The following is a 12,606-nucleotide window of genomic DNA, read 5'->3' as shown; positions in this document are numbered from 1 at the left end:
ATACTGTGCCACAACAATGCGTATCTCGAAACTTTCGTAGTGACCCTAGTACTTATTGTTTTATCGAGTGTAGAATAAGACCGCTTGAATACTACCTACACCTAGTGAGACTACTGGTGGACCCCCCCCCCCCCAAAAAAAAAATTCACACACCCCAACATAATATATACAACCTCTAATATTAAACCAGCGTTTAGTGTCAATTTCAGCTGCGAGGCAATATGAGACGTGGACCTACAGTTTAACGTGGAATCGAAACCACATGAGCTTCTACTCAGAATCAAACCCAAGTCTCCCTCACTAAAGAATGTGTTCCCTAATCATATAGCCGCAGAGAACTCAATATTTAGTAATATCTATATTAAGTTTTAAAATCGGATTTGTATAATGGAATACAATTTCTCTTACTATAAGGTAACCAAGAAAGTTCTGTCCCTTTTTGTGCAGGTCTGTGTTCAATTGACCCTCACCGTGAGTTGAATGCGAAAGAAGTTAAGGGGAAGGTCAGTTGTTAGTGTGGGTATATCCAACATACTACCTTTGTGGCAGTTCAGTTACACCGTGAACTTGCATAAGGGCTGAGTGAACATGGGATCTCCACAGAGCGTCATAAGGACGTGTATGCTGTACGAGTTCAAACTGAGTGAGATCAAACGCCACTGCAGTGGGGCGGAAGATATGCATACCTTTGGTGACGGTGTCGTGACTACTCGTACAATGCAGCGATGGTTTAACAAGTTTAAGGACGGTGACGAAACAGTCGAAGACGTAGCACGTGCCGGAAGACCAACACATGTACAAAATGAAGATCTTCAGGCAGCAATTGAGACGAACAATAACCAGACAAGTGAGGAACTGGGACTACAATTCAGTCTGAGTGGCTGGAAAATACTACAAGTTGGGTCGATGGATCCCACATGATTTGACTCCGGGCCAGAAGGCAACGCGAGCAGACACCTGTGTTTCTTTGCTGTCTCGTCCGAGGAAGGAGCCATTTCTGGACAGGGTGTTGACATGTGATGAGGTTCTGTACGAAGGAGTGGATTCTGTACGAAGCTCCAGGGCGCCGTCATCATTGGTTAACGTCTCATGAACCGGTTATAAAACAACCGACACCAGCACTGCACCAGAAGGTCCTTCTGTGTGTTCGGTGGACTGCTCGTGGAATCGTGCATCGGGAACTGCTACCAGTTGGTCAGAGCATAAATACAACTGTGTGCTGGAAGCAGTTGAACCGTGTTAAAGAAAACTCAAAACTCTTCAGCTAAGTCTCAAAACACTTCTGAATCGCAAAGGGGTCCTCCTGTTACAGGACAACGCTAAGCTCCACGTGGCTAGGATGACTTGGGACACCATTTTATGCTTTAAATGGGAAACACTAGTGTATCCACCATATTCCCCGGACATTGCACCGTCCGAATATCACCTGTTCCATTCCTTGAAAAATCACCTTAAAGGACGCCAGTTCAAATCCCTAGTAGAGGTACAAAATGCACTTGATATCTTCTTCGTTTCACGACCCACAAGGTTCTACTATGAATCCATGTCCCTCCAGAACGTTGGCAGAAGGTCGTTGATGCTGATGGAGACTATTTTTGATCTGCTAGGTACATATTGGTGACATATAGATGTTCGGAGGTGGTGGGTGAAAAAGCGACAGAACTTTCTTGACTACCTTATAATATAATCCTTACAATGTAAAGCCTCAGCTGGGCACGCTATATTGTTTTAAAAGTGAATACTCCTTTATACTCTATTCCAGTTTAAGATTCGACTGTGAGATAATAGAAAAATAAGTGAGTTTCTTAAAACCCTACTTCATGCAGTGCATCCATCATAATATCAGTGTTAGATACAAAAGTAAACTACAAACGTACAAATAAAAATTTAAGTCGCATTCAAATATATTTAAACTGCAATTAAATATAATGCGCTGTCTATCAATTTATCTCATTATTATTCGTGACAGAATCCTGTTAGTTCTCCAGTATATGAACACAGAATACATCATTAAAATAACGAGATAAGTGGAGATGGGTCTTTAGTTACTGCGGGAAGATCATTTGAAAATTGGCATAATTTAGAAAATTAACATAATTCAGGCGTGTTTGGTGTCGTCGCGAGTCTCGAGTGTAGTAACACTAAGCAGAGTACAAAGTGCAAAAAGCGTCATATTTATCTTTACGGTTCATGTTATCAGAGATTCAAGAACTGCTTGATACGTTAGCACATGACCTTGCATCTCAGTATCGGCAAAATGGACGAAAGTATGTGAGTCATTTATTTTTATTTTTTAATTTTTGTTGTATGTATATATTTTTTGTTGTTAGTAATTGAGTACTTATTTCTCGACACCAATACTTAGAATTCCCACATTGTCGGTGAACATATTTTGCAAATAAGAGTGGTAACAATTATTTCCAACTTTATTTCAAGATTTCCTTACATTAAATGTTACTGTAGAAGTGCAGTAATAATTCCAATACTAGATGGCTCTGTAAGAGTACTTTACGCCTGCATGCTCATGAAACTATCTGGAGCCAAAATAATAGAATAAAATTTAAAAAATTGTGTTATCCCAGTTTATGGGGCATACACTTCTAAAATTACCGAAGAAATATGTTCCTTGATTTCATAATAGGATTACATAAGAATCAAAATATATCAGGATCTTGTATATTTATTTATTTATTTATTTATTTGCCTGTTTTGCATACAAATGAGAGTATTCTCGAGTACGCATACAGTTGTCAAAATTACAAAATAATTACATATATGCTATAAAAAACTTACAAATAGAGTAATACATACATAACTATGACTTTTATAAGCTAACACATTCATAACGTAATTAACAAAAAAAACATTCATACATTGTCTTCAAAAAACTCATTTACCGAGTAGGAACACTTGTCTATTATACTAAGAACTTGTGAAGATCAGATTTAAATACAGAATATCATTTGTTTTGAACTTATTGAAAATTTTTGTACAGTTAATATATACGCTTTTTTGAAAAAACGAGAATTTTTGGGGGATAACATGCAAATTATCAATGAATCGAGTATTGTATTTATGGACGTTACTGTTTTCAATAAATAAGTGTTTTTTACTTACCATAAACAAGATAATTTTATACAGATACACCAGTGGTGCCCCCCCCCCTTATGTCCATGACGCACCACCCCAATTTTCTATTCGTAGGTGTTCTTCCATGAAAAAAATCTTTTCGATTAATTTTTACATCCCGTCAAACATATTTATATAGATTTTTAACCCCCCCAAAAAAATATTTCAATGACGCAATTTGCGTCACAGCCCCCCTTTGTGGGTACCCCTGGATAAACACAAGGTAATAGTAATAGTTTTTGCCCTCGAAAGATGAGCTTGCAAGAAGACTTTGGTGACAATCCAAACACAACCCTTAGTGTTTTCTTTTGTAAGCGAAACGTGCTAATACATTCATTAGAATAACCCCAAAAAATCAATACCGTAAGTTATTAAAGAATGGAATTTTGCTTAGTACACTGAAACTAAAGCCTCTGTTGCGACATTACATCTTAGTCTACGGAGGCCGAAACAAATACTACTTAATTTTTTGTTGAGTTGAGAAATATGCTCATTCCAAGTTAGTTTCGAACTAATGGTAAAACCAAAAAATTTTAGTTGAAGTAAGTTGATATTTTTGTTATTTACCATTACATAAGGAATACATTTATTTTGAAGAGGACAAAAATGTAGCAAGGAAGTTCTTTCATTATTTAAAACTAATTTATTGCTACTTAACCAGTTACTTAATCGTGAAAATGCAATGTTTACATTACATTCAATATAATGTCGTGAGTTACCTGTAATAATAACATTGGTGTCATCAGCAAATAAAACACACTTATTAGGCAACATTTCTTGTGTCAAATCATTAATGAATATAAGAAAGAGCAATGGACCAAACACTGATCCTTGAGGTACACCAGATAGTATTTTACCTTTATAACTACTAAACTTATGAATTTTGCCACTATTTTCGTTCGTAATTTGAACTATCTGATAAACATGATTTCTCATCTTTTTTATAATAGCTAATATTCCATCAATAGTTACTGGGGTAATAAAACTACCTTTCGGATAAGAAGGTATATTTGAAGAACCACTTGCACCAGCTTGGTGGGATAGAGCACCAAGGCTACCTGAGGAGAAGTTATAAAATAATTATTAAGTTTATTTGCAATTTCAGCAGGGTTTGTAATTCTTTTATTGTCAAAAATGACGTGATTCAAATAAGCAATATCACCTTTATTTGTATGTACCGACTGGTGAATAATATTCCACATACTGTAGTTTTATTTCTAGAATTATTAATCATTTTCGAATTATGTATTAGCTTTGCTATCTTAATAACTTTCTTATATGTTTGCTTATACTTTTTAATAAAAAGGGTATAATAAAATAGAAATACGAAATGAAAAATGTACTCTTTACCATATAGTACTCCATAAGGAAATAAATTGCTATGTGAAGGTAGTGTAGAAAGTGATCATAGTGTCACAAAGTTGTGCCACACGCAAGGCACAAGCAAGGGTGCCGATTTCTCCGTAAGTTTTTCTTTGGGGGGGGGGCATTCAGATGCAGAAGGTATATATACATGAGGATTTTAAGACAAATTGCATTCAAATTATGCCAAATATTGTATATTCATAAATACAATAGGGGCCCACATGAGCTTTGGGGGGCCAGGGCCCCCCAGGATCGGCGCCCTTGGACACAAGCAAGTTTTACTTTTATGCCGTATGCAATGTTTTCCCGCTATCATCGTTTATGTGTATACCTACAGTCAGTGACGCCCCTACTCCCTACGGACACAGCTCCGCGCAGATCCCCCTATTGCTCTCCTCCTCTGACTCAGAAAGCATACTGTGCTTTCTAGTGAGCACCTAACACACGGTGGATGTTTTATAAAAAGTTGTTTCGTGTTCATTCACTAGTTTTATGTCATGTGTTCACATGCTTTACTCAAACCCCCTAATTAATGCAACTCTTTCTTTAAAAAACAAAACAAAACAAACAAACAAAAAAAAAAACCTTTCTAAGGCAGTGAATGTACGTTTTCTGCCAAGAGAAATTATATTTCATGAACATAAATATGCGTCTATAAAATGAAATAACACGCCAATAATTTAAGGATAAAATCTTACTTCACAACTAAACAAGAATGTTTATGAAACTTCTTGAAACTCATTTAAGAGGCATTATTCAAACTAAGGTAAAAGATTAAGAGAAGTAGACCTACTATAAACTCCAAGATCATCATTTTTACCCTAAAGGATATAACCATGGAGCCAGCGCCGCATTTCCTATTAGGCTGACTAGGACCGTGCCTAGAGCGCAAAATTTAAAATTTAAATAATATTTTAATTTTTTTCGTATGAAAAAGTTTTAAAAATCAAGAGCTAATAGAGAATTTTTACATTTGATGGAAGCGCCGTGCACTTTGAATCTATGCTGTAATAAATGCAAAAAAAAAAGAAAAGAAAAAGAAAAAGAAAAAAGAAAAAGAAAAAGAAAAGAAAGAAAGAAAAGAAAGAAAGAAAAGAAACTTTCATCTACATTAGCTTAGAAGCGAAAACTATAATAAATTGTTAATTCACTAATTAAGCATAATTTAGTTACAGCAGGAGTCCCGAATATAGCCCACCTTAACTTCGTTCATATTTTTGCATAAGAGAAACTATTTCTTCGCACGAATTGACTGAACTATCAAGTTGGGTGATAATTGGAGCAAATTAAAATAAATAATTTGAATCCGAGAAATTACGTATAAAACTTTAATAATTTTAAAAAATGTTGTAAGTGGGCCATATTCTGAACAGAGTATTCCCAACATAGCCCGCTATTTAAAAAAAAAAAAAAAAAAAAAAACTAGAATATTATGTTAATACATAAGTTTAATGTCAAAATTTGTGAAGTGCAAGAAAGTGCTATTAAAAATGCAAAACAAGTGTAAGATGTAAGAAATATAAACTATTGAGATAAAAGGGTACAGGGGGAAAAGGACAAAATCCAAAAGAGGGAAAATTGAACCAAAAGATATTGGGAATACTCCATGCCTTTCTGGTATTAGTATTAGAATATCAATATTTACGTAAAATATGATTACCGTGATATAAGGTGTCTTAAACCCTGGGGGTAACATGAACTCAAAACGGGGGAAACTAAAAGTGCTGCCCAAAATGGTCCACTGTGGCCATATTGCGCGGTACTTGACCTCTTCAATTCTATGGTCACTGGCTACTTACACAATGCAATGCATTGCGTCACACATATTTTATATTCACATTTGACCACATAGCTACATTATCCAAGCATAACACTGATTAGGCTCTCAACGATAGGCACTAAAACAGAACATTACTTACCTTGCTAAAATAACAAGAGAATAATTTCTTCTTTCAGTTGACATTATGTCATCAGCTACAGCCGGTCACGCCACTCGAAAAAAACTGAGCCATGAAAATATGTTTTCACTTGTCAGGAGGGTATAGTTTATATTGTCATCTAGTAGCACCAACATAAATCTGCAGAGATATGGTACGTGGGCCATATTGGAGACCGGGCCATAATCGGTACACGTACCATATATAAGTTTTATTTTTAAGTTAGGGGTGGTGAAACATGTAATTATTGGGGCGCCGAGTTCGTAAGTGCGGCACTGCATGGGGCGTTAAACTAAAACGAGATTTCTTTTTTCAATTTCGTGGGGAAAATATTAATCATTGAAACGTTATATATTATAAATATTGTACTATAAGATAAAGTTATGTTTCAGCTACAACACAAGACACTGATTCATTTGGTTGTATCTTCTCATATCGAGAAAGGTAACAAACAAAAGAAAATATTCGATTCGTTTCACAATGAGCACACGAGATGGCACTTGCTGTTAGATCTTACTAGAAGTGCTCAATTTTATGAAATGTTTATTTGAATGTGTAAAGTACTTTAAAGTAACGATCTTGTTTCAAAATAGATATATTGTTTGACCGTTTTACGTGTTATGTTTCACATTTTATTTAAATATTAATTTACATTTAAGGAAATAGATTTTGAGAAGAAGAACGCCATAATGCGTAGTTGCCAAATTTGTATGTTTAATTCCTGGATTCTAGCATTGCAGTCTGAGAAGCGAAACTTAGCTGTGAATTGCGGTAAGGGTCGAAACCCAATTTCTCCAGTAACTATCCAAGCAGAATTCCATGATTACTTCCTTTATTATCTGGCTTTAGTAAACACTCGACACTACCTGGCAACGCCGCACTATTCAAGCAGTGTTTAGCATAGCACCGAGAACACCTAGTGATCCACCTTGACAGAAGATACAGTAAGAACGGTTTTGACAGGCCCAGTTCTCTTGTTACTTGAATAAGTCATAAATGTTGCAATATTCAGAAACACAACATAACTGTATTTATTACAGTACAATGAAACAAGGTTTACATTCAAAATATAGCCCCTCATGTTGGACTGTGTGCAGCCATTTTCTCCTCAGGGCTGAGAGTTAATTCTTTATTTACTATTTTAATTCCTCTATATTAGGTTATGAGTTTTAGACTAGTAGCAGTCGACAACTTAATACTGTTCTCGTCAAGATAGCAAATTTTGCTCACCTTCTCCAATTATGGAAGGAGAGGGCAAGGAGAAAGTTTCCTCTTAGTTGCTCTGTACTTGCTCTTAACAAACTTAGCTTTAATTTCATGGATACCTGCGAGGATACGGAAATCAGTACTCTCTCTACTCTGACTCCGTATTCCTTCCTTTTAAAGACAGCTTCTTTGACCTCGGGAACAATCTGACCTAGCATTGTGTTGAATCTCTAAATTCAGAGAGTTCCAGCATCAGGAAACTAACTAAAATCACAGGATAGATTAATAGGATGGGTAAAAAAAAAAAAAAAACAGCCTCTCCTTTTCTCTTCAATTTAGAATCTTGCATTTAAGGCTAAATAAAGGATCATATGTAAATACAGTCTCAAACTTTCCTTCATAGATATTGCATTGTGAAAACTCTAAATCAGCCATAAACTCGCATCTACCTATGCAGATGGCTTATATAGAAACCGAACCCAATCGCAACTGGAATCAAATAATCTTTTTTAAGGAGTAAGGACAGATTCAAAGAGCCTAGGTACAGCCCGAATTCTGTTAGTTCCAGGCCAACTCTATAAGGAGATCAATAACTGCTTTGCTAAAACAATAAGTAGATCTATTTGCCTTCAGAATAGACGTAGGATCTGTTTCTAAAATATTCCTCTATTTTCTACCACCTTCCTAACAGGCCCGTATCCAAGCGGAGTCTACGGGGGGGGGGTCCCCGTAAACTTTTACCGACCTCCTCAAATTTTCACGGTAGGCTTACAAATGAACTATAATATGATGATGAACTATAGTATGATTGGGTCTGGCCAAGGGCGTCGATCCTGCGGGGCCCGGGCCCCCCAAATCTCATGTGGCCCCCTATTTTATTTATGAATATATAATATTTGATGTAATTTGAATGCAATTTGTCTTATATACCTTCTGCATCTGAATGTGCCCCCCCCAAATTTACGGAGAAATCGGCGCCCTTAGATCTGGCCCCCCCTAATTTCTACCGGGCCCCCTAAATTTTTGAGCTGGCTACAGGCCTGCTTTCTAGGGATATTTTCAAACTTACGGCTAGAGAGTAATTTATATATTATGCAGATATTAGAGAAATGTGTAGTTATGAAATATTAACAAATTTGTCTGAGTTCTTTTTGAAAAAAATATCCAAGACCTCCTATCGTGTTTTTTTTTTTTTTTTTTTTTTTTTTCATGAAAAATGAGTCACACCTTATTGTCAGGTTATAAATGAAATGTTATTTATGAAAATGAACAAAAATCGCTTGAGTCGTTTTTTAAAAACCGTTCCAAAAAACTCACCCCAAAGAATAAACCACCCCTTGAAGATTTTCTCAGAGAGAAATGACTTACGCAACAGTATAGGAGTGTTATTGAAATATTGAAAGAAGGCTATTAAAAAGTGTTACAGTTCCGAGTGCAACTGTTAAAAAAATCCTTCGACTTCGTGTATAAGTATCAAATTCTGTTGCAATCCTTAAATTCGTAACCGGAAGATGTGAGCTTCATAATGCATAATTTGCGTTAAAAATTGTTTTTGGTGTTTTGTGGTTTCAAAGCATGTTTTACATTACTTCAAACGAAAACAAATAAATACTTATGTATGAAACACAATATAACGCTCATTCCAAAATTCTATGTTCTCGGTCTAAATTGCGAACAATGCTATTCTGAATGCTTGTGAGCATTTTAGTCTTGTAATTTTCTCGAATTAGGTCTTTTACAATTATATATGCAGAAAACTGTTCAGCATATGTTTGACCAAAAGCACCTTTCTTTCCCCCGCTCGCAGAATAAACTCTCACGTCCTTGAATAGACGAATTTGTCAGTGTAATATGTGAGCTGTAAGCGAGTGTCTGTATTTTCTTGCTCGGGCGAAAATCCTTCCCAAACTTTGGAAGGAGGATGTTGTATGCCTTTTTCAACGATTTGTGTTTTCTCTCTCAGCCGAAAGTGGTGCTGAAAGCGTGGTGCTTTTGAGAGGGTTATGTTATCGCTTTGTACAAAGCAAAGTTTAGTGTTTCAATGATGTTTTTGAAGCAAGTCCAATGGACTTCGGTTGCGAAAAAGGAATGGAACAAGACCCTGCTCGAAGTTCTTTAACAAAACCTTCCTTGTATTGCTAGAAGCCATTTTTGAAGTTGTCGTATCGTATATCAAAGAAATAGGTCCTCGTTATCTTTTCTATTATACCTTCTTTACCTTCCAAAGACCTACCTTCAGGGACAACTTCCGCCAGGATAACAATCAGAAATCGCATGAAGCCATATTGGCAAAGAGTTTTAAAACACGTATTTTGTTTAGCCAGAATATCTTTAAAGAGATTATTGATATGGGCTGGGATGTGATATGGAGATTCATTCAGTCTAAAAACTAATTTTTCCGTCATCCCTTTCATAGCCAAATCTTAAAATCGAAGGCAAGTCCTATTAAGTTTGCTAAGCCAACGGCGCCAACTGTGTCGATATTATATCAACTAACTACTTCAGGAATTATCTGACTGGTCATGGTAGTGCAGTATCTAGAGCGCTTTTCAATTTGTCGCATAGGGTCGTGAGATGGATCTAATTTCAGCATAGGGCATAACGCCTGACTTTTCGTACGGTGTTGCTCTTTACCATTGGATCATTAATTTTATTTCGTTTATTTTTATTTTATTTATTTATTTATTTTTTTTTTTTACCAGTGACTTCTATTTTCGTAATTAGTGTAACCTTCTTGAGAAGAGTCAGTTTACTTGTTATTCTCGAGTTTGTTTTAAAGTAGTCATTTTGTACGTAAACTTATATAGAAATAGAAAGATAATATATATTCTAATTTTTATTTATTTCTCTTGACAGGAAATATAATAGGTGTATATGGCGTTAAGAATACTAAACAAATCTGTGTGGCTAAAGCCACGTGCACTTCATCTTCCAGGTATTAGAAATAGTTAAGGAGTACATTGTTTAAAATTGGCATTTATTTAGAACATTTTATTTATTTATTTATTTATTTTATTTTTGGTTTAATTGTTTAACAGATCCCTTCTCAGCTACATGCGTATTTTGTTTGATGTGGAATATACCCTCTGACAGTGGTTCCCAACTGGTGTGTCGCGACTGCACTGAAATTAGTATTTGTAAATCATGAGGTATTTAATAATTAGTTAAAAACAGTTTTGAGACCGAATTTTACAGTCTTACACTATTATAATATTTTATTGTTAAGAAAAAGAAAAAAGAAAAATGTGTCCCAATGTCGTGAGTGTTCAGTTCACTAACCCTCAGTATATAAAAAAAGTTAGGAACACTGTCATCGAGTATAAGAAGCACCAACTATCCTTCCAAAGTGAAAAACTACGATTTGTAATCTATGGTATTGTTATGAGTTGAAATTTACCTTCCTTTTCAAGTTCTGTCTCAGATCTTCTCTTTTCTTCGGATGGGACATCTCGAAGAGCGATAATTGAACTGATTCATAAAAACAAAAGCTCTAATTTCACATAATATCACTACTTTTACTATTACCAGATTCCATAGAATGTAGACTTCTATATGACTACTTTTACTATTACCAGATTCCATAGAATGTAGACTTCTATATGACTACTTTTACTATTACCAGATTCCATAGAATGTAGACTTCTATATGACTACTTTTACTATTACCAGATTCCATAGAATGTAGACTTCTATATGACTACTTTTACAATTACCAGATTCCATAGAATGTAGACTTCTATATGACTACTTTTACAATTACCAGATTCCATAGAATGTAGACTTCTATATGACTACTTTTACAATTACCAGATTCCATAGAATGTAGACTTCTATATGACTACTTTTACAATTACCAGATTCCATAGAATGTAGACTTTTATATGACTACTTTTACAATTACCAGATTCCATAGAATGTAGACTTCTATATGACTACTTTTACAATTACCAGATTCCATAGAATGTAGACTTTTATATGACTACTTTTACAATTACCAGATTCCATAGAATGTAGACTTCTATATAACTACTTTTACTATTACCAGATTCCATAGAATGTAGACTTCTATATAACTACTTTTACTATTACCAGATTCCATAGAATGTAGACTTTTATATGACTACTTTTACTATTACCAGATTCCATAAAATGTAGACTTTTATATGACTATCTTTACAATTACCAGATTCCATAAAATGTAGACTTCTATATGACTACTTTTACAATTACCAGATTCCATAGAATGTAGACTTCTATATGACTAGTTTTACTATTACCAGATTCCATAAAATGTAGACTTCTATATGACTAGTTTTACTATTACCAGATTCCATAAAATGTAGACTTCTATATGACTACCTTTACTATTACCAGATTCCATAAAATGTAGACTTCTATATGACTACCTTTACTATTACCAGATTCCATAAAATGTAGACTTTTATATGACTACTTTTACTATTACCAGATTCCATAAAATGTAGACTTGTATATGACTATCTTTACAATTACCAGATTCCATAGAATGTAGACTTTTATATGACTACTTTTACAATTACCAGATTCCATAGAATGTAGACTTCTATATGACTAGTTTTACTATTACCAGATTCCATAAAATGTAGACTTCTATATGACTAGTTTTACTATTACCAGATTCCATAAAATGTAGACTTCTATATGACTACTTTTACTATTACCAGATTCCATAGAATGTAGACTTTTATATGACTACTTTTACTATTACCAGATTCCATAGAATGTAGACTTTTATATGACTACTTTTACTATTACCAGATTCCATAAAATGTAGACTTCTATATGACTAGTTTTACTATTACCAGATTCCATAGAATGTAGACTTTTATATGACTACTTTTACTATTACCAGATTAAATAGAATGTAGACTTCTATATGACTAGTTTTACTATTACCAGATTCCATAAAATGTAGACTTCTATATGACTA

General features: G+C 34.7%; 1 protein-coding gene across 3 annotated transcripts in view; it reads left to right on the top strand.

Annotated features, from left to right (window-relative positions):
- The first annotated feature begins 2,146 nt into the window (after nucleotides 1-2,146).
- The window catches only part of LOC145664963 (peroxynitrite isomerase THAP4-like), a 42,042-nt gene continuing 31,582 nt past the window's right edge, over nucleotides 2,147-12,606 (top strand). The window contains exons 1-2 of one of the 3 annotated variants that reach the window (XM_081732112.1): nucleotides 2,147-2,271; nucleotides 10,494-10,572. In XM_081732112.1, the coding sequence (XP_081588238.1) occupies nucleotides 10,512-10,572 (61 nt within the window). In that variant the 5' untranslated portion in view covers nucleotides 2,147-2,271; nucleotides 10,494-10,511. The remainder of the gene's footprint in view (nucleotides 2,272-10,493; nucleotides 10,573-12,606) is intronic. The other 2 variants (XM_081732113.1, XM_081732114.1) reach the window with 2 other exon arrangements.

Source organism: Thermobia domestica, chromosome 11 (assembly GCF_964235325.1).
Source record: "Thermobia domestica chromosome 11, izTheDome1.hap1.1, whole genome shotgun sequence".
NCBI classification, from domain to species: Eukaryota; Metazoa; Arthropoda; class Insecta; order Zygentoma; family Lepismatidae; genus Thermobia; species Thermobia domestica.
The sequence above is the reverse complement of the archived record's forward strand: the minus strand, read 5'-3'. Positions and strand labels throughout refer to the sequence as shown.